The 27,830-nt window shown below is 38.8% G+C and overlaps 1 protein-coding gene across 1 annotated transcript in view; it reads left to right on the forward strand.

Moving 5' to 3' along the window:
* Positions 1 to 27,830, forward strand: part of SPAG17 (sperm associated antigen 17) — a 236,085-nt gene that overhangs the window by 11,752 nt on the left and 196,503 nt on the right. Inside the window, exons 2-3 of the mRNA XM_032881319.1 lie at positions 26,730 to 26,870; positions 27,470 to 27,553. Coding sequence (XP_032737210.1) covers positions 26,730 to 26,870; positions 27,470 to 27,553 — 225 coding nt within the window. The remainder of the gene's footprint in view (positions 1 to 26,729; positions 26,871 to 27,469; positions 27,554 to 27,830) is intronic.

The raw sequence follows: 27,830 nt of genomic DNA on the forward strand, positions 1-27,830 counted from the left end.
CCACATTCGGCACCTTGAGTTTTTTTTACTAGGTACTATCAAAACCCTTTTACATGAAACTCTTAAAGCTCTATTGACAGTGATCAAAATTTTACTGGTTTGATTTCTGTGTTTCCCAAAAGGTTCCTTTATCCTTTCAGTAGATAAATGCTTTGGCACAGTCTAGATCACCAGTCTACATTGCTGTTATATACCTATAGAAATTATTTTTCAAATTTTGACTAAGTATTTCATGTCTCAAAACCTTCACTTATGTTTAACTACAATAATAGAGTGTGTTCAAAGTTCGGATGATATGTTTAAAAATGTTTTGACACATTTTGATTTAAAAAAATTTTTATTGTAAGTGCATTAATGCATGAAACTGACTTACTGTGTTCTTTAAAATTTCCTTCATTAATCATTGCAAATTTTCTTTTGGAATCATGACCTTTAACAAAATGTGATAGGTAGTTTGATTTTTAAAAAGTGTTTCGCCTGTTCAACTTTTAACAGCATAACCTTTGAGCTCTATTTCCATCCAACATTTATATCACTTGCAATAATAAGTTAATCAGATTTTTATGTTGAAAGAATCAAGTTGTTTTCATTTGAGACATACAAACATTTTTAATGTTGTAATGATTTTTGCACAGTATCAGAACATGGCTCAGGTCGTGGTTGATTACTGGTTTCTTCTTTGATCTTATGAAAATCCAGAATATTTACCTGTTTGTGATATTTAAAAGAAATTTTAGAAATATATCCAGCCTTTGAAGTTTCTTCATTGTGGATTTCCACGTAAAATATTTATCATAAATGTATATGTTATATCAAAAACTGCACACACAGAATTGCATTGCACTATAATCAAAATAAAGGTAAAAACTGGGGTGCCTGGGTGGCTCAGTCAGTTGAGTGTCTGAGTCTTGACCTCAGAGTTGTAAGTTCAAGCCCCATGTTGGGTGTGGAGCCTGCTTAAAAAAAATAATAAAAATTTTAAAAATTAAAAACTAAAAGTAAAAACTAAACAAGTCAGAAACAATAGTTTGAAGTTGAGGGTGATGATTAACTGGTATCCTCTGGAAGCCCAGAACGCTTACTAAAAGTTGCACAACTTTGCCTTGCTGCCTACCATGACACAACCCAGATCCACAGACCCTGCTGCAGAAGTTCCGTTGATGTCATAATGCCAGCAAGCCCAGTTATCAATGATCATAGCAACATTTTATAATGATCAGTTTATACTAACAGGTTATTAGATTTTTGCATTCTTAATTTTACCACTTAGCACAATTAATTTTATTCTGTCTACTGGCAGACATGCATTTCAGTTCAACCACTAAGTCGGCTTATCTGTGTGTGTTCAGTGACTATTGGCACCACCTCCTCTTCTTCCCTCTATGAACCCTCTGCAGCTCTGTGGTTCTCCTTTTGTAACACTAATATCACCACGTCACTTCCTGCTTCAGTCCTAATTACTTACAGGCCCACAATCTTCCTAGCTCTATTCCAGCCTCATCTTCCCTCCCCTATCCAGATTCCCTGTCATGCCTGACAACTAGACAACTCACACCTGCTGGGTGATTTTGTGCTTTCATATATATAGGATTTTTTAAATTACCCTTCCTTCCCCTATACCACTTGTTGAACTTCTTCCCTTTCTTAAAGCCATAACTCAAATGTCTGACTAACTTATTTCATTTAGCGTAATACCCTCTAGTTGCATCCATGTCATTTCAAATGGCAAAATTTAATATTTTTTGATGACTGAGTAATAGAATATTCCATTGTATTATATTCCACATCTTCTTTATCCATTCATCAGTCAATGGACATGTAGGCTCATTCCATATTTTGGCTATTGTGGACATTGCTGCTATAAACATTGGGGTGTAGGTGCCCCTTCGAATCACTATGTTAGTATTGTTTGGATAAATACCCAGTACTGCATTTGTGGGTCATAGGGTAGCTCTATTTTTAACTTTTTTTTATTAATATATAATGTATTATCTGTTTCAGGGATAAATGTCTGTGATTTATCAGTCTTACACAATTCATAGCACTCACCATAGCACATACCCTCCCCAATGTCTACCACCCAGCCACCTTATCCTTCCCACCCCCCTCCACTCCAGCAAACCTCAGTTTGTTTCCTGAGATTAGGAGTCTCTTATGGTTTGTCTCCCTCTCTGGTTTCATCTTGTTTCATTTCTTGCTCCCTTCCCCTATGATTCTCTGTCTTGTTTCTCAAATTCCTCATATCAGTGAGATCATATGATAATTCTTTCTCTGATTGGCATTTCGCTTAACGTAATACACTCTAGTTCCATCCACGCCACTGCAAATGGCAGGATTTCAGGGGTTTTTGATGGCTGGATAGTATTCTATTATATATGTATGTATGTGTATGTGTACACACACACACACACACACACATATATATATATTATACATAATATATATATATATAAATATATAGTCTCACACATCTTCTTTATCCATTCATCTGTTGATGGACATCTAGGTTCTTTCCATCATTTGGCTATTGTGGACATTGATGATATAAACATTTGGGTGCATGTGCCCCTTTAGATCATTAGGTTTGTATCTTTAGGGTAAATAACCACTAGTGCAGTTGCTAGGTCATAGGGTAGCTCTATTTTCAACTTTTTGAGGAACCTCCATACTGTTTTCCAGAGGGACTGCATCAGTTTGCAATCCCACCAAGAGTGGAAGAGGGTTCCCTTTTCTCCACATCCTTGCCAACATCTGTTGTTTCCTGAGTTGTTCATTTTAGCCATGCATCTGTTCTCTCACATGACTGAATTTTTCAAGGACAAGAAGTGAGACATATTTTCTTTCCTCTCTGAACATAGTGCCTGGATCATACTCAGTCAATCTGAATTGGAGAAATGACAAAACAAATGCAGTAGTCTTTCCTGTTATTTGTACTAAAACTACCCTCCTTTAAATCACATTCTTCCCAAGCTCCCATCATTTTTCTTTTTTTATTGCCAGAAAACAAGCTAACAGTAATATAAAGTGTGCAGCCCAGTACGTACTGACATATGTATACATCCCTGTAATCCACCATCGAGGTGAAGATATAGAACATGACTAGCCCTACAGCTGGTTTCCTCAAGCCTTCCCTTGTCAGTACTTACAGCCCAGGGTGATAACATTACTCTGACTTCTGTCATCATTAGTTGTTTTGCTTTTATATAATTTTGTATAAATCAACTAATTTTATAGAAGTGAACTTTATATAAATTTTATAGAAGTTAACTAATACACAATGTACCCTTTTTGTTCAATATAATGTCTGTGAAATTCATACATACAGTTGCAATATAAATAGTGTATTCTTTTTTATGGCATTGTAGTATTCCATTGTGTAACAATATCATGATTTATTTTATGTACTCTCCTGCTGATTGACATTTGGGTCATCCCTAATTTGAAAAATACAAACAATGCAGCTATAAATGTCTTATACAAATTTTTCTTTGGACATATGTATTCATTTCTCTTGGGCATATATATACTTAGGAATGGAAATGCTGGATCATAGGATCGACGTAGGTTTAGCTTTAGTAGCTACTACCATAGAGTTTTCTAAAGGGTTTACAACAATTTACACCCCCATTAGTAATATATGAGAGTACAAGCCACATATAAGTCTTTTTCATTCCATTATTTCTTTAACCATGCCTTGTTTTCCCCACCCCCAAAGTCATATGCTTAAACCCAATCCCTAATGTGATGATATTTGGTGGTAAGGCCTTAGGTGGTAATTAGGTCATGAGAGTGGAGCCCTCATGAATGGGATTAGTTCCCTAATTAAAGAAACCCCAGAGAGATCCCTTATCCCTCTGCCATATGAGGTTTTAGTAAGAAGATAAGCATCTATAAACCAAAAGTGAGTTCTCATCAGACACTGAATCTTTAGCTTCCTTAATCTTGGACTTCTCAGACTCTGGAACTATAAGAAATAAATGTCTGTTATTTATAAGCCATCAAGTCTGTGATATTCTATTATAGCAGCCTGAAAAGACTAAGACTTACTCTATATTTTCCTCCCTCTCTAAGTTTGTTTTAGTCAGTCCTCCCACTGAAGTCCCTCCTTTCTCATGACTAGTCTATTTGCCATTCTGTGGATCTTTCCAGCTATTCAATCCTTTTTTAGGTTTTATGCCTAACACTCAACACAGCTTTCCATGAATAAAGACACTGGTTTCGTGCAATGGTAGGATAATGTTTTCTAATTAATTCCTACCATTTTCCCAGATATGATAAGCAAAGAAGTGCCTTTCAGTAGACCTGTAGCACATTTTATAGGAAGCATTACATATCGACACACTTCCTATAATTGATCATCAAAACCTCTAAACTTGTGACTAATCTTTCTTTATTTTCATCAAAGCATTCACTTAGACTTCTCACACTGAATCTCATTGGACATAGGTGCTTGCTCAGCTCAGAGAGCTTTGTGAAATCTACCAGCAGTGCTTAATGGCACCATGTCATTGTCCCATCTAATAATGAAGGCAAGACAGAGTGGCAGAGGAGGGCCCATTGTCTGGAAATCAGAACATGCTTCTTGCTTCTGTGTCACCTTGACCAAGGTGTCACAGATTTTCCTTTCTCTCTGCAAAATAATGGAATTAGACTAAATGACAAGGAAGGAACTCTCCCAGCATTGCACTCCACAATTTTAGATTTCATTGTAATCTATTTTCATATCTTGTATAAAAGCAGTTAAATAAGAACTTTCCAAGAATGATCCCTAGGGCTCCCCACTGTTAATATTGCTTCATCCAGAGAAGGGCCTGCTTAACCTTACCTTTGTTTTTAAGCCAGTTCCCTAACCATGACAAAAGATTTCCTCTACTTCCATAGTAACCCAATATTTGGGGTATGAAAACTTGTGAAATGCATTCTAAAATTAAATAAAGTCTGTTTCCTGGCCTCTCCTTATCCTCACCCCTCACAATCATTATTCTTTGTGTTGTTCTTATTGTGTCTTCTGCTAAATATGGTTCTCGTGTGTGGCCCTGGGTGGCACAGGCAAATATAAATTTCTCAGGCAGCATAGATTGAATAGAAATGGGGAAGGAACCTCCAAAATTATATAAACACCAATGAAAAAGACACATGCTCTCTGAAAATGCACAGGACTCCATATATGCATATAAAATTTGAATTTTGGTTAAACTAGTTTAGGGTTAGGAATATTGAGTTCAACCACTTCTATCTTCACATCAGATATTTACAAGGAAGAGCAAGAATAAAAATGATTTCTTTATTTACACTTGTTATTGTAATTTAAAGCAAAACATTAAAGAATGCCTGTTGTTTATCTTGTCTTGCATATCTTATACATTTAGCACCAACCTAGGAAAATGTGGGAAAATGGTTTTTAATGACCATATTTTCAACCTCTGCTATGGAAATCTATAGATTTATTACACTGTATTACTTTTTGTGATGAAGACTACACTTCAGGTCAGAATGGTATATGCTTTAAATTATATTTAAAGTTATGATGATCTGTTTTGCTTCAGAAGGTTTTTGCTTAGTCCCTCTTGTGTTCAATAATGAGCCATCTTGGGGCACCTGGGTGGCTCAGTGGCTAAGCATCTGTCTGCCTTAAGCTCAGGTCATGGTTCCAGGGTCCTGGGATAGAACCCTGCATGGGGCTCTCTGCTTGGTGGGAAGCCTGATTTTCCTTCTCCCACTTCCCCTACTTGTCTTCCCTCTCTCACCTTGTCTCTCTCTGTCAAATAAATAAATAAACATTTTAAATAATAATAATAATAATAAACAATCTTGTCTGGAGACCAAAGGTTTTTTTTTTTATAAATAATTTTTTTAATTTATTTTCAGCATAACAGTATTCATTGTTTTTGTACCACACCCAGTGCTCCATGCAGTCCGTGCCCTCTCTAATACCCACCACCTGGCTCCCCCAACCTCCCACCCCCCCCACCTCTTCAAACCCTTCAGATTGTTTTTCAGAGTCCATAGTTTCTCATGGTTCACCTCCCCTTCCAATTTCCCCCAACTGCCTTCTCCTAACTCCCCATGTCCTCCATGCTATTTGTTATGCTCCACAAATAAGTGAAACCATATGATAATTGACTCTCTCTGCTTGACTTATTTCACTCAGCATCATCTCTTCCAGTCCCGTCCATGTTGCTACAAAAGTTGGGTATTCATCCTTTCTGATGGAGGCATAATACTCCATAGTGTATATGGACCACATCTTCCTTATCTATTCATCCATTGAAGGGCATCTTGGCTCTTTCCACAGTTTGGCGACCGTGGAGACCAAAGGTTTGGCCATGTGGAGCATAATTTCTGGTCATGTGAAGTCCATATAAGAAGTAGAACTGGACCTCTGATTATAGCCTCTTTAGCACCACCACCATAACAGCTGAAGAAACCAGCTCATCCTCCATGGCATAAACCACAAAGAGTCATTTCACCAATTGCAGTTTCATGGAAAGTTTGCTTTCAGCTTCTTGAGGATTCTTCCTATTGCCTTATCTGTTGGCCTCATCACCATCTCTAATTATTCTTGTATCATAGAAGCCAGTTTCAGCAAAAGTAAGACTAAAAGTTTCCTCTCTACTACTCTGGCTACTAAAACAGTCTTTAAAATCATCCAACTTAATTTGGTCAATGAAAGTTTTTAGCCAAACAAATTAAACATGTAGAAACAGAACAGTTGTGTCTGACATTTTGTTTTAAATTAATTCAGCAAGAAATACTGTATACCTTAGCTTGGGCTGGAAAAGGTGGGATTGAAACAAAGCTAAGTTAGGCAAAGTGGATGCCTTTCCAAATCTTCCTTATGTCAGTCTTTTAGACCTTGCCCACCAGTCTGTTCTAAACATTGAAAATGTCAGCTACGGAGCAGGAGCCTCTTAACATAATATGCCTTCAGCCCAGAAGTAGCTGAGATGTGGGAAGGCGACAGGGAGAGTAAGCCATTATTAAGTGGCCAGCCATTATCTTCCTCAAATTTGGGGCCAGAATTACCCTTTCATTATCTTCTGAAAGTTTTCCTCATCTTCATTTCTTATCCTATTTTTCTATTGACACCTTCCACTTAACCCTCCTTCCTCCATCCATCATCTGTTTTAGAGAAGGGAGAGAGTGGTCCTTGACACAGAAACATCTCTTCATGGGGGCAATTACTTAGAGCATTATGAATTTCCAGAATGTAAGATAGGCCCATCCCAAAATATAACTTTTAAAATGCATTCCAGAGGAAGATATAAATAATTTTCTTTTCTCTCTCTCTCTTTTCTTTTCTTAGAGAGAGGAGAGAGGAAGAGAGAGAGATAGGGCAGAGGGAGAAGGAGAGAGTGAATCTTAAGCAAGCTTCACACCCAGCATGCAGCCTGTCTTGGGGCTCAATCTCACAACCCCGAGATCATGACCTGAGCCAAAATCAAGAGTAAGATGCTTAACTGACAAAGCCACCCAGGTATCCTTAATTTTCCTTTTTTAAATTTCTGGAGTTCTTTTTTTTTTTAAATTAACATACAATGTATTATTTGTTTCAGGGGTACAGGTCTGTGAATCATCAGTCTTACACAATTCACAGCATTCACCATAGCACATACCCTCCCCAATGTCCCATCACCCAGCCACCCTATCCCTACTGCCCCCACTCTGCCCCCAGCAACCTTCACTTTATTTCCTGAGATTAGGAGTTTCTTATGGTTTGTCTCCCTCCCTGGTCCCATCTTGTTTCATTTGGTCCCTCACTATCCCCCGCGACCCATCACCCTGCTTCTCAAATTCCTCATATGTGAGATATCATATGGTAATTGTCTTTCTCTGATTATTTCACTTAACATAATACCCTCTAGTTCTATCCACGTCATTGCAAATGGCAAGATTTCAGGTTTTTTGATGGCTGCGTAGTATTCATTGTATATATATGCCACATCTTCTTTATCCATTCATCAGTTGATGGACATCTAGGTTCTTTCCATTGTTTGGCTATTGTGGACATTGCTGCTATAAACATTTGGGTGCACGTGCCCCTTCGGATCACTACATTTGTATCTTTAGGGTAAATACCCAGTAGTGCAGTTGCTAGGTTGTAGGGTAGCTCTCTATTTTCAACTTTTTGAGGAACTTCCATACTGTTTTCCAGAGTGGCTACACCAGCCTACATTCCCACCAACAGTGTAGGAGGGTCGCCCTCTCTCCACATCCTCACCCATATCTGCCATTTCCTGACCAGTTAATTTTAGCCATTCTGACTGGTATGAAGTGGTATCTCACTGTGGTTTTGATTTGTATCTCCCTAAATACTGAGATATTAAGCACTTTCTCATGTGTCTGTTGGCCACTTGGTTGTTTTCTTTGCAGAAATGTCTGTTCATGCCTTCTCCCCTTTTCTTAATTGGATTATTTGTTCTTTGGATGTTGAGTATGATAAGTTCTTTATAGGTTTTTGGATACTAGCCCTTTATCTGATATCTCACTTGCAATTATCTTCTCCAATTCTGTTGGTTGTCTTTTGGTTTTGTTGACTGTTTTCTTTCCTGTGCAAAAGCTTTTGATCTTGATGAAGTCCCAATAGTTAATTTTTGCCCTTGCTTCCCTTGCCTTTGGAGAAGTTTCTATGAAGAATTTGCTGCAGCTGAGGTCAAAGAGGTTGCTGCCTGTGTTCTCCTCAAGGATTTTGATGGATTCCTATCTCACATTGAGGCCTTTCATCCATTTCATCTATTCTCGTGTGTGGTGTAAGGAAATCATACAGTTTCATTCTTCTTCATGTGGCTGTCCAATTTTCCCAACACCATTTGTTAAAGAGACTGTCTTTTATCCATTTGACATTCTTTCTTGTTTTGTCAAAGATTAGTTGACCATAGAGTTGAGGATCCATTTCTGGGCTCTCTATTCTGTTCCACTGATCAATCTGTCTGTTTTTAAGCCAGTACCATACCGTCTTGATGATGACAGCTTTGGAATAGAGTTTGAAGTCTGGAATTGTGATGCCACCAACTTTGGTTTGCTTTTTCAACATTCTTCTGGCTATTCAGGGTCTTTTCTGGTTCCATATAAATTTTAGGGTTATTTGTTCCATTTCTTTGAAAAAAATTGATGGTATTTTTATAAGGATTGCATTAAATGCATAGATTGCTTTAGGTAGCATAGATGTTTTCACAATATTTGTTCTTCCAATCCATGAGCATGGAACGTTTTTCCATTTCTTTGTGTCTTCCTTAATTTCTTTCTGAGTAATTTATAGTTTACCTGAGTACAGATTCTTTGCCTCTTTTGTCAGGTTTACTCCTGGGTATCTTATGGTTTTTGGGTGCAATTGTAAATGGGATTGACTCCTTCTTAATTTCTCTTTCTTCTGTCTTGCTCTTGGTGTATATAAATGCAACTGATTTCTGTGCATTCATTTTATATCCTGACAATTTACTGAATTCCTGTATGAGTTCTAGCAGTTCTAGAGTGGAGTCTTTTGGGTTTTCCCACATAAATTATCATCTGCAAAGAGTGAGAGTTTGACTTCTTCTTTGTGGATTCGGATGCCTTTTATTTCTTTTTGTTGTCTGATCACTGAGGCTTGGACTTCCAGTACTGTGTTGAATAGCAGTGGTGATAGTGGACAGCCCTTCCATGTTCCTGACCTTAGGGGAAAAGCTTTCAGTTTTTCCCCATTGAGAATGATATTTAATGTGAGTTTTCCATTGATGGCTTTGATGATATTAAGGTATGTGCCCTCTATCCCTACACTGTGAAGAGTTTCGATCAAGAAAGGATGCTGTACTTTGTCAGACGCTTTTTCAGCATCTATTGAGAGTATCAGCTAGTTCTTGTTCTTTCTTTTATTACTGTATTGTATCACATTGATTGATTTGCAGATGTTGAACCAACCTTGCAGCTCAGGAACAAATCCCACTTGGTCGTGGTGAATAATCCTTTAAATATACTGTTGGATCCTATTAGCTAATATTTTGGTGAGAATTTTTGCATCTGTATTCATCAAGGATATTGATCTGTAATTCTCCTTTTTAATGGGGTCTGGTTTGGGGTTCAAGGTAATGCTGGCCTCATAAAATGGGTTTGGAAGTTTTCCTTCCATTTCTATTTTTTGAACAGTTTCAAGAGAATAGGTATTAATTCCTCTTTAAATGTTTGATGGAATTCCCCTGGGAAGCCATCTGGCCCTGGGCTCTTGTTTGTAGGGAGATTTTTTACTGCCTCAATCTCCTTACTGGTTATGGGTCTGTTCGGGTTTTCTATTTCTTCCTGGTTCAGTTTTGGTAGTTTCTATATCTCTAGGAATGCATCCATTTCTTCCAGGTTGCCAAATTTGCTGGTGTATTGTTGCTCATAATCTGTTGTTATAATTGTTTGTATTTCTTTGGTGTTGGTTGTGATCTCTCCTCTTTCATTCATGATTTTATTAATTTAGGTACTTCCTCTTATCTTTTTGATAAGTCTGGCCAGGGGTGTATCAATCTTATTAATTCTTTCAAAGAAGCAGTTCCTAGTTTCATTGATTTGTTCTATTGTTCTTTTGGTTTCTATTTCATTGATTTCTGCTCTGATCTTTATGATTTCTCTTCTGGGTTTAGGCTTTCTTTGCTGTTCATTCTCCAGCTCTTTTAGGTGTAGGGTTAGGTTGTGTACTTGAGAGCTTTCTTGTTTCTTGAGAAAGGCTTTTATTGCTATATACTTTCCTCTCAGGACTGCCTTTGCTGTGTCCCAAAGATTTTGAACAGTAATGTTTTCATTTTCAGTTGTTTCCATGGATTTTTTTCAATTCTTCTTTAATTTCCTGGTTGAACCATTCATTCTTTAGTAGGATGCTCTTTAGGCTCCATGCATTTGAGTTCTTTCCTACTTTCCTCTTGTGATTGAGTTCTAGCTTCAGAGCATTGTGGTCAGAAGCAGGGAATGATCCCAGTCTTTTGGTACAGGTTGAGACCTGATTTGTGACCCAGGATGCAATCTATTCTGGAGAAGAATGTGCACTTGAGAAGAATGTGTTATCCTGTTGCTTTGGGATGGAATATTCTGAATGTATCTGTGATGTCCATCTGGTCCAGTGTATCATTTATGGCCTTTATTTCCTTGCTGATCTTTTGCTTGGATGATCTGTCCATTTCAGTGAGGGGAGTGCTAAAGTCCCCTACTATTATTGTATTATTGTCAATGTGTTTCTTTTATTTTGTTATTAATTGGTTTATATAATTGGCTGCTCCCATGTTAGGGGATATTTAAAATTGTTAGGTCTTCTTGTTGGACAGATCCTTTAAGTATGATATAGTGTCCTTCCTCATCTATTATTATAGTCTTTGGCTTAAAATCCAATTTATCTGATATAAGGATTGCCACCCCAGCTTTCTTTTGATGTCCATTAGCATGGTAAATTGTTTTACACCCCCTCACTTTATTATTTTTTTATTATTTTTTTCCAGTGTTCCAAGATTCATTGTAAATTCACCACACCCAGTGCTCCATGCAATATGTGCCCTCCTTATTACCCACTACCAGGATCTCTCAAACCCCCAACCTCCTCCCCTCCAAAATCCTCAGTTTGTTTCTCAGAATCCACAGTCTCTCATGGTTTGGCATAATCTCCAGTCCTGTCCACATTGATACAAAAGTTGTCCACCCCCTCACTTTAAATCTGGAGGTATCTTTGGGTCAAAAATGAGTTTTTTGCAAACAGTATATTGATAGGTCTTGTTTTTTTATCCATTCTGATACCCTCTGTCTTTTTATTGGGGCATTTGGCTCATTTACATTCAGGGTAACTATTGAAAGATATGAATATAGTGCCATTGTATTGCCTGTAAGCTGATTGTTATTGTATATTGTCTCTGTTCCTCTCTGGTCTGTTACTTTTAGGCTCTCTCTTTGCTTGGAGGACCCCTTTCAATATTTCCTGTAAGCCTGGTTTGGTGTTTGCAAATTCTTTTAGTTTTTGTTTTTCTTGGAAGCTTTTTATTTCTCCTTCTATTTTCCATGACAGCCTTGCTGGATATAGTATTCTTGGCTGCATTTTTTTCTTGTTTAGTGATCTGAATATATCATGCCAGTCCTTTCTGGTCTTCCAGGTCTCTGTGGATAGGTCTGCTGCCAATCTAATATTTCTACCATTGTATGTTACAGAGCTCTTGTCCCGAGCTGCTTTTAGGATTTTCTCTTTGTCACTGAGACTTGTAAGTTTTACCATTAGATGATGGGGTGTTGACATATTTTAAAATTCCTGGAGTTCTTATACCTCTTCACTAACATGAAGAATTGAGGCTTGTCTCCCTGTATTTATATCAATGGGTTTTTTTCTTTATAAGTAAATAGTGTATTGTTCACCTGCCATTCACTAAGTCATTCCCTTTCAGTAGATTTTTAAATATTGGAAATGGTTTAAGACTGATTACACCAGCTAGTGAATATGGAGTTTGAGTTAAATACAGTTGAAAAACATTTGTTTCTTCCATGTTAAACTACTGTCTTATGTACTAACTGGAAAATATAGAAAGGGCAGGGTGAGTCAGTGGAAGAAAGAACAATACAGGGTTCCTATTACACAGGAGCTTACAATCTGAAAATATGCAGACACCAGTTATTCTAAAAGTTTGATCACATTGGGACACCTAGATGGCTCAGTTGGTTAAGTGACCAAATCTTGCTTTTGGCTCAGGTCATGATCTCAGGCTTGTGAGACCAAACCCCACAATGGACTCTGTGCTGATCATAGAGCTTGCCTAAGATTCTCTCTCTTTTCCTTTGCCTCTCCCTACCCACAAAAAATTTAAGTAAAAATATGATCCCTAACCCTAACCCTAAGAAAAACAGATTCTCAGGTCCCACCTTAGACTTACTGAATCAGAGATTTGGGGTGGAGCCCAGTAATCTGTGCTTTATCAAGCATGAGTCTGATGCACATTAATGTTTAAGACATACACTAATACAGTGATCACAATGTATGTAACTATATTACTAGTATAGTACTAAATAGTACTGACAGTGATTTTTCAAAGGCAGACAGAGCACATAATGATCACTGTTAGGCTGGGACAAATGAAGCATTCCCTGGAAGGAAGGCATTTGGTATAAAAGGACCAGGTGAGCAGAGAATTGAGACAACAAATGGCATATTTGTGATATATAGTTAATCGCCAGTGAGACACTGTATTAGGTTCTTTACACATACCATCATGGTTAATCCTCACAAAACCCCTAAAAATATTCTTCCTAATTACATAAGAAAGTTGAAGCTCATGAATTTCTGCAGAACAATTTGCCTGAACTGTGAGAGTTTAGAAAAGTAATTGTTGGTATGGTATTAAAAATATCTGAGGAAGGCAATGTAAAGAGATTTGAGTTCCAGTCCCTGGAGTCTAAGGCTATATCATATCCCATTAGAGTCCAAGATTTAGACAATTAAAACACATTCTGTGAAGGAAGAATGAAACGATGAATTTGATGTCTTAGGAAAATAAATAGGCTGGAGATAGAAGAAGCTAGGGGCTTGAATAGACCCTGTAGAAGGTGTATTCAATAGTCCAGTTTCAGTTATAGATTGAACTGGGGGAATAGCCATGAGAATAAAAAGGAAGGGGCAGATTCAAGAAATTCTGGGAAGAAAATAACAGTGGTGGCCTATCCAAGAGGATAATAAGAGAGGATTTGAAGTTATGATGACTAGGAGAAGTGAAAAGTCTCAGAAACAGACAAATTTAGCAAAATAATCTTAGATGATTTTTACTGGTTGTGATAGGGGAGATTTTGTTTGTTTTGTTTTTAGGATATAAAGAGGCAAAGAGCTCAGCTTTTAGACATGCTGAGTTTGATATAATAGTATAACATCAAAGTAGAAATGCTTATCAGGAAGTTAAAAATAGGCTCACAGCCCATGTTAGAAATATAAACGTAAGGGGTGTCAGTAGAGAAGTGCTGGTGTATGCCATGGGAGCAGCTAAAATAGTCAACAGAGAGTATGTGCCAGGAGAAGAACAGGATAAGAACAGAATTCTCTGGAATATCTAAAAGATCTTCATGTATGAAACAGAAAGAATGGGGCACCTGGGTGGCTCAGCGGGTTAAAGCCTCTGCCTTCGGCTCAGGTCATGATCCCAGGGTCCTGGGATGGAGCCCTACATTGGGCTCTCTGCTCAACAGAGAGCCTGCTTCCCACCCTCCCCCCAGCCCCGTCTGCCTCTCTGCCTACTTGTGATCTCTGTCTGTCAGATAAATAAATAAAAATCTTAAAAAATTAAAAAAAAAATAAAAAAATAAAATAAACAGAAAGAAAAGAAAGAGCCCGATGATTGGAGTTGGAACATCCAAAGGAGGAAAGACAGAATGAGGACAGGGTGGAGTCCTGAAAGTTAGATCAGGGAGAAGGGTAAATTCTCCCACCTATGTAGACATTGGGAGAATAGGGTAAGACAACCATATTTGGTGATGAGGACATCATTAGTGATCTTCAAAGACACAATTTCAATAGGGTGGGTGGTGTTGGTAATGGCAGTCAGGGAGGAGTTGGAATCAGGACTACAGGATTTAAGAATGTGGGGCTTATCAAGATATGGGAGCCGCAAGTATAGGTCACATGTTCTAGGGAGTTCAATTATGAAGAAAAGAAGATCAGATGGGAAATGGTTAGTAGGAATACTGGAATTAGGTAAAATAGTTATCTATGTGTGAAATACCATAAAGAGGAAAGGGGAGGAAGGGCTGGAAAACTGGAGAGGGAGAGATGGGAGAATTGAAGGAAAAAAGTTATACACAGGGTCAAAGGAAAATGAGTCACTGGCTCTAGAACAGCAGAGAAGGGATCAGAGTCTTCCTCAGCCCAAGCAAAAGGAGCAAATTCTTGAGACTCAAGAAGGATGTATTGAGATGAAATGTGAACAAGGAAGGAAAACAAAGCAAAAAAGTCTTGGTTCTCTGAGGCAGTGAAGTGATGCCACTGTGTAGACAGAAAGTAGATAAGCAGGAGACATAGTCATTTCCTTCCACTGTTTCTTCAAGTAGCATCTGCCCATGAAACTATTTCTAAGACACAGGGAGAGAGGTGGTCTAGTGAAATGCATATCACCTTACATTGTGACTTTCATACATCTGTCTCCCCTACTAGACTGTGGGTCATTTGAGAACAGACTTCCTTCCAGACTTTATAAAAGGAAGACACTCTCAAAGTATAATATAACAAGAATATTTGTACTGTGGAAAATTGTATCTTGAAAAATTGACAACTACTAGTTTGCTAGTTCCTTTTTTTTTTAAGTAAACACTGAAAAAAACCCTAGAAACTTTGTCCTTATGGCCATCCCCTATCCCATTCCTTTCTCTCTCTTCCCAGAAACAAGCAGTATCACGAATTTGATGTATATCCTCTCAGCCTACCTATGTACCTATTTATCTATATCCATGAATAATACATATTATTGTTTACTGTATGTTACTGTATGAGGACTATTTTTTTTAATTTCCATTTGTTGTTTACCAATCCTACCATTTTTTATCCCACATTGTATATTGAAGTCTACCATGTTGGGATATACAGATTTAGTTCATTTCTTTTGATTGCTCTTACTCATTTTTGTATCCTCCATTTCCAGGGCAGCACATGCAACATAGGTACCCACATAGTAAATGTTAATTATTAGTGAATAAATTGGGGTGAATAATATAGTAATTAAAATGAATATAGGGCACCTGGGTGGCTCAGTGGGTTAAAGCCTCTGCCTTTGGCTCAGGTCATGGTCCCAGGGTCCTGGGATTGAGCCCCGCATCAGGCTCTCTGCTCGGCAGGGAGCCTGCTTCCTCCTCTCTCTCTCTCTCTCTGCCTGCCTCTCTGCCTACTTGTGATCTCTGTCTGTCAAATAAATAAATAAAATCTTTAAAAAAAATAAAATGAATATATAGTAGAGTGCTTTATAGCTATGAAACACTTTGATAAATATTTTGGTATTTGTGTATTGCCTTTCCTAGTCTGATGTGGTTTAAGGATGGTGATTATGCCCTATGCCCATGCATTCTCTTCCTAATGCCCATTTCAATGTTTGGCACTTAGTAACTCCTCAGTGAATATTGGTTGAATGAATGAATGACTCTCTACTATAAACATTGTATTACAACAGTCCAGATTCTGAGTACCCGAGTGTTTTTCCAAGCCCATGTGGTTGGAATCAGGACTAATAACCAGGTTTTCTGATACTAAAACCAGTGCTCCTTTTATTACACCATTGAAAGAGCTATTGTAAGGACTATATTAGGGAATCAATAAGAGAGGAATAATTATAATGAATTACTGCCCTGATGTAACCAATAAATAGACTCCATGTACCTGTGTAATTGGAGAAAATTAATAACCATATCCAGATTGAGGGCTTAAAATTTATCATAATCATTAACTTGGAATATTTAGTCACATGGTCCTTACACGAGGTTCATATGGTAAAGGAGATATGTGAATTATGAGGGTGTATGGTGTTGCAGGAATGAAGAAATGAGCAGGAAGCAGTTTCACTCAAATAAAACTGCTCTTGCTAAGGTCACTGGTAACCTTCTAATTGCCTTTGACGACATATACCACTCCTCCCCTGACTTCAGTGATGCTTCCCTCCTGACTTTCCTCCACCCCACTTTCTTGTCAACCTCCCAAGAAACTCTTCTCTAAAACAGTGGCAGCTGTGTGAGGATCTGAAGAAAATCATAAGCATTCTAGGAAAAAGATCCGAAGAACTGCCTCAGGCAGCTACCCATGCTCTAATCTGCCCTCCCACCAGAACTGATCGATACTGCTGAATTTTTTTTACCCTTTGTCAGTTTGGTGGTCTTACCCAAGTTTTCTCTGCAGAGACAGATCTCTACCACCTCTTGCCTTCCTTGAGAAAATCCTGATTCCCGGTAGGCTGGGAAAGTCAGGATTATTACATAATCCCAGCTCTGTAAATCTGAATCCTAACTCCCTTGATGGGCCCATCAGAACAACTGGTGTCATTAAGTAGCCTGAACAAAGAAAAATCTCTGAAGAAACTTATTGTGGTGGTGCCTGGGTGGCTCAGTTAGTTAAACCACTGCCTTCAGTTCAGGTTATGATCCCAGAGTCCCAGAATCGGTCTGCATTGGGCTCCTTGCTCAGCAGGCAGTCTGCTTCTCCCTCTGACCCTCGCCCTTCTCCTACTCTCTCACTCTCTCTCTCTCTAATAAATAAATAAAATCCTTTAAAAAAAAAAAGAAACTTATTGTGAAACATCAACATTGTTTGCTTACTTTTTAATCTCCTTAGTCATTTTTGTGTAACTGCATTTCTTACATCAGAGACATGTAATCACACTAATTTAATAAATGTGTGTTGAGTGGAATTGCTGCTCATTTCTTGCTGAATTAAGGCAGAGCCCAGATTCCCAAGCAGGCTTTTGCTCTAGGTGTCCCCTCATAGCTTTTCTGAGACACCTTCTGGGAGTTTTCAGATTGACCCATCATCACCTAGGAGCATGATTGACTTTGGGTATCTAGAAGATCTGGCATTGCCCCAGGACCATCCTTGGAGCCCCTTCTTCCCCACATCATAATTTGTGGCCAAAATATTGGTATTTCTTGGATATTTCATTGAATTGGAGGAAGAATAAGGTAGAGTGTTTATAATCAAGACAGTTTTGTTTGTATCTTTGTGGTTGTCAGAAGTGTCCTTGGGGGTTCTTTACTCACTCTAGATGGATGTAGAAATTAAACTCCATCAGTGGCTAAAAAAAACAAAAACAAAAATAAATAAAAAACAAAACCAAACAAAACCAAAAGAAAACAAATTAAAAAAATTCCATTAGTGGCTATGTAGTCAACAAATGGTAAATGAGGACACTTGAATTAACTGCAAGGAAATGAGTTGTCCATGACACATAATTAACCAAAAAACAGCTATGGGGCAGAGATGATTCATTAGAAAGAGTATTGGCTGGTTATTTGTTTCCTCTGAGTAGTTCTAGTGCCAAGGTTATACAAATGTATAGAACATACCACAATGGTCAGTGGATAAATGACATTTAAAATAGAGAAATGAAGGTGGGAAAAAAACAAAAACCAAAGAAAAGGGCTACAATAGGGTAATAATGAGCTAATATTGAGCCTTGAAAATGTCTTCATTTTTAATGTGGGAGATAGTGACTCAACACTGAAGAGACTTGAGGGAGGGACAAGAGGTCTCATGTCTGAGGATAGAGTTGATGAAAGGTTGTAGCCTTTAATATCTGATGATGAAAAGAGATCTCCTTTCTTTGGGGTGAGTCCCTGATTTCAATTTTGCATTTGTGGAGCAATTAGCAGGACTCCTCTTAGCTTTGCTTGGTCTCCTCTGTTAGAAGAATGCCTCTGATATGTAATATTTGTTTGAAAACCCAAAGAAGTTTGTTTCCTTTTGAGGTTTGCCTTACTTTTTATGTTCTGAAGTTCATTTTGGACCTCAGATTTTGCTCCAAGCAATAAAACTGGTTGGATTGTACGAACATAATGGAGCCGTAATTTTAGCCAACTGTTGGGGGTGGGGAGATGGCTAAGGTGTGTAGTGGTTTCTGTGGTTTCTCTGTGGAGTAGAATTCCCTGCAAAGCTTTTCCATGTGGCGTTCTAATAGCTGTCTTAAAACTCTCTGATGTATGGAGCAAAACCGAATTAGGCTCATGTGCTAGATGGGTGGGATGGGCCAAGGACTCTGAAAAATGAAAGACAAACAATCAAACAGCCAAGCTCTGAGGCCAAACCATCTAAAGAAGATCCTCAGGATATATCCAAATTCAAAATTGAAGAAGTGATTTACCGCTTTTAACCCATTTTTGCAGAACTTTCTGTGGGAAATAATATTTCCCTTGCATACATCAATATTTTACCTTTGTGCCATACTTTACAGTGTGCAAGATGATCCTAGGTGTATTTGTTTATTAGAGCCCTGCAAAAACCTTTGGAAGGTCGTATTATTAAATCCATTTTTACAAGTGAGAAACTGAGTCACAAAGGTAGGCCCAAGGTCATTTGTCTAAGAAGCCACAGAGGCAGAATTTGATACTATTTCAGAGCATTGTGTCTTTTGTGCCAGAACATCAATAATTTTAATTAGTGATCACGTTTAATATTTATGAAGACAAGGAAAACCAGCCAGATAGCATGTGCATGCACAGGAAAGATGTTTTTGAACTGCTGGGTTCTTATCAGTGAATAGAAGACATTACAGTGTTGTCTATGTCTCAAAGGAATATGTTCTTCCTTTAACTTAAATGCTCAGTCACTCAGAGGCATAGTTCTTTCCAAAGTGCTGAGTGTACTTGATAAAATGCCACATATTTAGTTGTCATTCCCATACTAAATGTGTGTAAAAATTCTCTTTAGGGTGTGGTTTGGGCTGCTAAGTTCAAGAGACATTTATTGAATGCTGGTATATGCCATGCCCATGGGCAAAGCAGGAAATTGTCTAGGTGATATGATCCTAGGGGAGCCTTTTCCACTGGACACTGCTAACATGACCCTGTTAGCAGGGCATCTCTTTGAGTTAGCCCAGGAGTTCCTATGTAGATAGCACGGAGGAAAAAAAATACATCAAGATAGCCCCAGTCACTTATGCTATAGGTATGTTAATTTATCTAGTTAACAAATCAAGTATTAAGGCCCTGAGCTGAATAGGAGGTGAGGTGAATAAATTGTATTCTATCCAGGAGAAAGGGATGCTGAATTCTAGTGTGTCCTATAAAGGGCCCAGGGAAGCCAGAATACAGCAACAGGCCAGGGAGCCTGTCTGATCTGGAGAAAGAGGTGCACAAACACTCTGGACCAAAAATAAACTTTACTCGCTTTGCTTTTGTTTTTAAGAATGAGCCCTGCCTGATATCTGTGTTTAACGTCTGCATCCATAAAATTAATCAGGTTGATATTTGTAAGTCAGATACCAAGCATGTGATCCATTGTTCTTATTTTTTTAAGCCAGTGAGCTGGTTTTGGTCTCTAATAAAAATTAGTGCAGTGCAGCTGTCCTCCCCCAGCCCTCTGTGTGGCTGCCTTGGACCTCACTGTCTCCTTAGTCAGCTCCACACTTTTCCCAAGCCATGCCTCTTTCACTGTTGGAGATGGGTCTGTGTCTCTGGCCTCTACCAAACACAAAATCACTTTCGGCTCCCTTCTGCCACGCTCTCACATTTTTTTTTCCCCATAGCTCTGAAGATTATATACCTTTGGAATTTTAAACATAGTATGTTCATGACTTTTGCCCTCTCTTTCAAACACCTATATACTTTAGAAATGTAATGTGTCAGTTAATAAGTTTATCACTATCAAACAGCAAATTATTCTACAAATTGTCATTCAAATGAAGACTTTCCTTTTCGTGATACAACTGTTGATATTCTGTTTGATTTTTCCTTCCTGATTCACTCGTAAGTTCTCCACACTTGGAACAGAATGTATCGAGTAACCATTTTTGTTTTAACAAGTACCAAGAGCCAAAGATCCCCCACATACACACAACAACAAAAAAAATAACATCCATGATGGCTATGATCATTCTTAAGTGCTATCCTCAGAAGGTCTTTCTATAGGTTTTCTCATTCCATCTTCACAACAATCCAATGAGGCAGGTACTGTCATTATCCCCATGTATACGTGAGGCACAGAGAAGTTAAGTGACTTGCCCAAGGACACACAGATGGTACATTGAAATTTGAATCCAGGAAGTCGGCCTCCTGGGCCCAGGCTCTTAATCATTATGCCACAATGACCTTCTCCAAGGGGTCATGGAAGTATGAGGTAGTCTCACCATCTGTGGGTAAGAGGTGCTTGGGGAATGCCCAGCCTACCCAGGGCAGCGGTTCCCTGCCCTGATGTGACTCAGATGCCTGAGTGGTAAGGTAGTCCTGATATGTTCAGGAGGAAAGGAGAGTCTTAGAGTAGGTTGGCCCTGCTCCTCCCATAGCGGCCACTCTGTCCTTGTCACTTGCTTTTCTTGGAGTCCATTTTGAAGGAGAGTGAGGCTGGGTCCCACCTGAAGCAGTGTCTGTTGGCAGACAGTGTCACTCCACACAGCATACACTGCAAAACGTGCACTGGGGTGGGAAATGTGGCAGGTGGAGAGAATCCACTTTGCCCTCAGTGTTTTCCCAGAGATAGTCTTCACCATTTCAATCAAAATCATTTCTAAGTCAGGCTTAGATACACAGGCCTTCCCAGGAAAGGAGCATGACGTGCTGCTAAACGTTTTAACAACCTGTTCTCCAGGGCAAAGCTCAGATTCATGGCACTTGGCATTGCTGTAGTTTCCACACTTCTGCCATGGTGGATTTCATGGTCTCAATGCAACCTCACTGGACAGAGTCAGGAAGAGTGAGGGCGATCAGATCCAGCACACTCCTGATGGAGGGGATGATTTGGGTGGATGGGGCAATGATGTTGCTGCAGGAGGCAAGTGTCAGTTGCAAATTCTGCACATCTGGCAGATTCTGGATCCAGACCCCTGATACCATGTGTAGCGTCTGTCTTTCCTCTCTAGCCACCCCACCCTGATATGCTCTCACCATAAAGTTTGACTCATAAGAATTTCAGAGGCACCTAGAAGGAGAAAGGAATAACAGAACTTGCAGTCTGTAAGTGGTTAGGTGGAGGGGAAGAAGGCCACCGAGGTCCCTGTTGTTGGGTGACGGGAGACAGTAGGAAAGAAAGAGAAGGAAGCATGGTTTTATAGCCAACGCATGTTTGTGTGTGAGTCTTGGGCTTTCCCCTCTTACTGAAAGAGCTGCCTTCTTTTCCTACCATCTGGCTGCTTCTCGAGCCACTCCCAGGAAACCTGTCTTGGCAGAGGAACGGCTGTAGGGGCTAACTCCTTACACCCTTGTCACTGACGCCTGGCAGAAATCATGTTGGATCAAGGACAGCCCATTTTCCTCCCAAAAGATTTCAGGGCTCTGGACCCTGTATGTGCTACATGACCTTCTAGACCTTTATGATTCTCAGGGTCAAAATCCTCAGTGTCCAAACACATTCCCTGTTGCTTTAAAGTACCAATCAACGGTTATTCATAAAGAGAGCCCTGTTTGATTTCCCATTAATCTGCTGGACACCATGAGGTACAAAAGCGACAAAATGGAATTTCTAACGTAAAGAGCTTATAACCTAGTTGAGAAAATGTGACAGCCAAGTGAACTGATTCCTAAATAAGGAGCAGTTCTAATAGTATGATGACAATGCGTCGAGCTGTAGTATTTATAATAAATTGTGAGGAATCTATAATTAGAGAAGAATCTGTAATAAGAATGTGTTTAGTAGAGGCAGTCAAAGGAGTTAGATGACTGCACATCCTGGGTGGTTGTGTTGTTCCTGTTTATTAAATAAATCATTTGTAATCTCTATTCCCAACTTATTTTATAGTTATAACCTCTTTTTAACAAGTATGATTATAGCAGCCAGTTCTGTGTAATAAAAATATTTCTTCTGCTGGCCAACAGCCCACACTAACACTCTTTGCCTGATGGAGATCCAAGACCCCTTTTGAAGGGAAAACCTAGTATGAGAAAGAAAGTCACAAATCCCTCTCCATTTGTCAGTAAATCTACTTGACAAGAAGGTCATCCTTGCAGCAGAATATTGACATAAAGTATAGGTTTGCACATTGGGACAGTTGTTAAATAACTCTGCACAGAATTTTACTTTTTTAGTGTTGTGCTGATTTGACTTGGGGCTTGTATACATCTTCTCCGGCTAAAAGTTGTGACCACTGTTGGTTCATCGAGCTCCTTGGGAGCTGATCAGCTCTGGAAAGTGGACTGTGGGAATCTCATTTCAGGTCTTTGAGGGCAGCAGCTCCCCCCACCACCCCACCACATGCCAGCAAAGGCAGCAGAAGACAGCATGTATGTCCTGCCCTTCCCCTCCCAGCTGATGCCTTGTGCTAATAGAAGGAAGTAATCACCTTCCCATTGTCCAAAAGCTGCTTTTCACTTGTCTTAAAGTGTTTTTGTAATTATCTTAGAATACAGAAGTACCTAAGTGAAATCTGGAGAGTTTGCAGTATATGAAGGAATGGAATCGTAAGTCTACCCCGTGTCTCTGTGACCATAGGCATGTGGGAGACAGCCCGGGTCTCTGCATTTACATGAATACTTTCTTGATTTGGAAGACTAGTATGTCTGTGTTTGGGTTAAGACGCCCTCCTGCCAAGCTTCAATTAGGTGAGGCTGGTAAAGTAAATAAAAGGTAATGGATTGTGTCCATATATGACTTCATTCCACCCTTTGAATGACTTTATCAATAACTGCTAGAAAGTGAGACTCAGAAAAACTGTATCCAGCATGTGCCTCCAGCCAGCGGAGAGCCAACTTCATTTCCTAAGGCTTTTGAGGTGTGCCTTTACCATTGGATGTATCCAGTGTAGTTTTTCTAAAATGATTAATGTTTTCTTCGTCTAGGCTTATGCTAAGAGTCAGCCCAAGCTTCTTGAGTTGTGTGAAACTCACCCACAGGTAGCAAGCACCTCAGGGCTCACAAGCGTGATGACTCAAATACACACTTTGTACGTTCATTTCTCACTGATGGTCTACATTTGTTTTCTCTATACTCATTTTCTCTGGCTGCCCTGTGAACCCAAATTTAAGGGCTGTGTTTAACTGCATGTTGGGGTAGGATATATGGCGGAGGGGTGTTCTGAATCGCTTTGTATCAAATCTAATTTTTGTCCCAGTTTTTCCGAAACAATTTCCTATTCTTAAAACTACTGCCAGTAGTGGAAATTCGGAATCTATAGTTATCCTGGAGTAGTAAGAGAAAGATTCAGAAATTATATTTGCAGAGCCTTGTTCTTTTAACGATTCTCCCTAATTAGACCCCAGGGCAATGACTTACTCTTCATTAGTTGAATATTCTGCATTTCCTGACATCTCGCTGCCCCCTAGTGCAGCACGCTAGTGAGTGCATCTTTCTCTGCAGACATTCTTGATTTGCATTATTTCTGCCAGATAGTCCGTTTTATGCTTACCTGGCTTCTGGCAGCGTGACTTGACACTAATCCATGACTCTGACAAAGTCCATCGTGGGTCCTGTTTTGCCAGGTAGATCCTTTTCTGGGGAGCAGGAGTTTGGGGAGCTAGTGAGTACAGGTGGGAAATGGAGTCTCGGCTGGACTATACTCTCCAGACCCCTTCCAGTGGAGAAATCGGTCCCAGAATTTTCAGCATAGGACCATTAATCAGAGGAACAGAGCTTGCGCTAAGGTGCATCCCGACCAAAGTAACAAGAACACCTGGCTTGGAGAGAGACTAGCTTGGGAAATTTCTTTAATGTCTTTGAGCCTTTGTAAAACTATCATTGATTAAAAAATAAAATAAACTTAAGATGTCTTAAGGATTTACTACAATATCTATTTTTGAAGGTTTTTTCCACTTTAACATGTGATACAGATCTTCATCTATTATGTTTATTATGAATGAAGTAGCCATTAGCTGCAATTTAGGCCTTATGGAAAGGCGTTGTGACCCCAAAGACTTGCTCTCAAAACTGTTCTAAAATGATCTCAAAATTGTAAGCCACGTATGTGGTCTCCATGATGTTCTGCCAAGATGACCTCGAACAAGTTGTTTGACTTTGTTGGACCTCTGTTTTTCCATCTATAAAGTATTAGCGCTCCTATTTAAAGGGATTACTCAGGGATTCGGTGAGATAGCATATGCCTGGCACATGGCAGATTTCAATCATTGTTAGTTCCTGCCTCCTCCTCCCTTATTTTTTTCTGGTCTGAAATAGTCAACACCTGCCTTTGACACCCGATACAACTGGGTAGGTGGTGGACTACTACAATGCCCTTATTCTGATTTATACCCCAAGGAGTGGAGAGGCAGCCCTTCCTTGTCACTGTTAGCTTTCAAATACTGGCAAGGACCTGTGCAGCGGGGAGGGGGTGAGGTAGAGGTGGTCATTAGAATCTTCAGTGGGGGAAAGTATAACTTGATGGGAAGTTTGGGGTATTGCCTGCTTAGGAACCATGTGTACTGTATTGTGAGAGTATAAGAGATTTTCGTCTTTCAATGATTAAAGTTGAGGTTTTGACTGTAGGAGTAGACAAGAGAAAAGAAAGGCATCCCATGTGGGAAAGGTCATTTTGTGATAGTGGAATTTTTTCCCAAAAGAATACATTATAAATGTCATACTAACTTTTCAGAGTCAGAATATTAAAACAAAACAAAAGAAAAAGAAAAAACAGATGCTCAGTCTTCCTATGGTGAATTAGCAAACAAAAACTGTCTTAAACTCAGTAACAGAGGGAAACACATTGAACCACACTGACATGTCCATACACACACACGTACACACACACACATTTTGTAGGTAAAATACACATTTTTATGCTTTCATGTGTGGTTTTGTTTTGGATTGACAATTGGGCAGGTTTTGTTAGGTAGTTAGTAAGTTTCCATGGAAAGAAATAAGAGATTTTTAAGGATACTGATTATTTGATGGTAAGGAGGAATTTGCACTAAGGTCTTTTCTCCCACCTAGACCCTAGTTCTGTCATCACCCTGACCATGGACTGGACAGAAACCAGAGAGAACCACAGAAAATTATGCATTTCATTATGTTTGTGTAAAATCTCTTCACGTCATCTTAGACATTGTTTCGGAATCCACTGATTCTGGAAGTGTTACTCTATTTGAATCAGATCTCTAGAGGGATGTTAGGTTTTGCCCTGTCTAACCCCTTTATGCTATAAATGGGGTTGGTAAGGCCTGGAGAGGTCACATGGCTGGGGTGCCCTCCTTTATTATTTATTTTTCTTTCCAAATGTCTTTATCACGTTTGCTTATTTCATTTCCCCATAAGATTGTTAACGTAAGGAAGCCATAGACGTGGTAGGCATGATGAGTTTGACTCTCAGCACCACAGTGGATAATTCAATAAATTCCACTCTTAATCTTCAGGGAACTGCTTCTTCCCAAGAGAAATTACAATAGAGAAAGGGTTTACTGAATAAGAATATTGTCTTTAGTAACGTTTTTTAAAAATTATTTGATGCAGCATTTCATGTCCAAGTGTTATTTTTTAGCCTAAGTCCTGAGAAGGGAAAGGACTTTTTCATTTGTGAATTAGCAATGAAATTCTTGTGTTACACGAAGAGGAAAAGATGTGTTCTAGCTCTGTGCTTTACAACAACTTCAGGGATTACATTTTTACCCCATATAAAGGCCCATTTGGCAACTCATTCACTATTACCCAACATTCAACAAGTATTGATCAAGTTCCTCCTATGCCTCTAGCACTATTTAGAGTCTTAGAATGTACTGGGGAACAAAAACAAAGATTTCTGCTTTCAAGATTATATCTTAATATATATTTGTAACATATGAATGAACCATTTCTTCCAAATACCAAATTTTTCTTGGACAGCATTCTAGTGAAAGCATGTCATTTTTTTAAACACTGTCTTCCTTAAAATGAAAGGTCTAGTTTCTCAAGAAAATGGTTGTGGTTTTTTTGGTTGTTTTTGGTTGGTTTTTTTTTTTTTGGTCTAGTTGCATGAAATTTGGCACAACACTGCCGCCTTGTGGCTACTTGAGTCAGGAACTTACACTATGTGGTCAGCTTTTGTCTTTTAAGGTGAAGTTTAAACTAAAGCAAAATTATCTTGTTTTAGTGGAACCCTTTGACACAAAATTACCTACCTACCCAGGATTTAGAATTTAATTCCTTCTGGTTTGTTTGTTTGTTTGTTTGTTTGTTTTAACAGAATGATTGGAAGGGTTCTGTCGCTTTTATAGTTGGAAACCGGATTGAGGACGATCTTCTCATCAGAGCTCTCACCCTTGCTGTCCAGGTCCCTCAGCGGAAATTGTTCAGTATCGTGTCCTGGCAAGACATTCTCCAGCAGGTATCTGTACCATCCCACCTCTAGGCCCCATGAAGACTTTTGTGCTTAAAATAATAGAATAAGATAATAAAATAAGTACAACTATCAGATTCTTGGGCTTTTTGGTAAATTGGGGTGGATTATTTTAAACAAAACTTAGCTAGAATAAATTTGCATTGTTTAACTGGGAAGAATTATTTTGGCCCATTATTTAGGCCCATTTAGGCCCTTTCAGCACTCATTCATTTGACAAAATTCCTGTGGCCATACCAGGCTCCATGCTAGGCTCTCTGAAGAATTGTTTATTCAATAAAAGACTTAATAATAATAAAAGCCTAAAATATTTACTGTTCCAGGGAAGTCAATAGCAAGAGAAATTAAGACTACAGAGAAACCTAGGAATGACCACACAGAAAAGTCCTGTCAGGTGGCCCATACTCACGTGATTACTAACAGCTTACCAAAGTGACTATAAATATTTTGCCTAGTTAGTGAATATCTCTTCCTTGCTAGGTTTTTCAACCCTAAAAGCCACCTAGGTAATTGAAAGTTACATATATCTAAGTATGCTTTAAGTATGTCTTTCTTTCTCATTGTGGATGAATTTAATTTTCTTACAGATCAATGAATCAAATGCATTTCTTGGAACTCCATCTAAAAAGGCAAAGAGAACTTTAGGCGGTAGTGCTCCCTTATATCATGAGGTAGGTGGATGTCTTTATTGAAGATATGTTTGTAATTTTTAGAAAATGAGAATTGAAGTAATAATTTTATACTCACGTTACAAATTTTTTTTTAAATTCATTCTTTGAAAGCAAATTCTTGCTCCTCATTGGAACTGTCCGATGGTAGGCACTTAAAAAAATCTGCCTCTCTTCTGAAAAAATCCCTCTCTAGGAATAAAATTGTCCGAGATTGTCTACACCACCACTGTATCCAATTAAGGACTATAAATCAGAAATTTTTATATACAAAAGAGTT

Source organism: Lontra canadensis, unplaced genomic scaffold, assembly GCF_010015895.1.
Source record: "Lontra canadensis isolate GAN:19392208 unplaced genomic scaffold, GSC_riverotter_1.0 scaffold75, whole genome shotgun sequence".
Taxonomy (NCBI): domain Eukaryota; kingdom Metazoa; phylum Chordata; class Mammalia; order Carnivora; family Mustelidae; genus Lontra; species Lontra canadensis.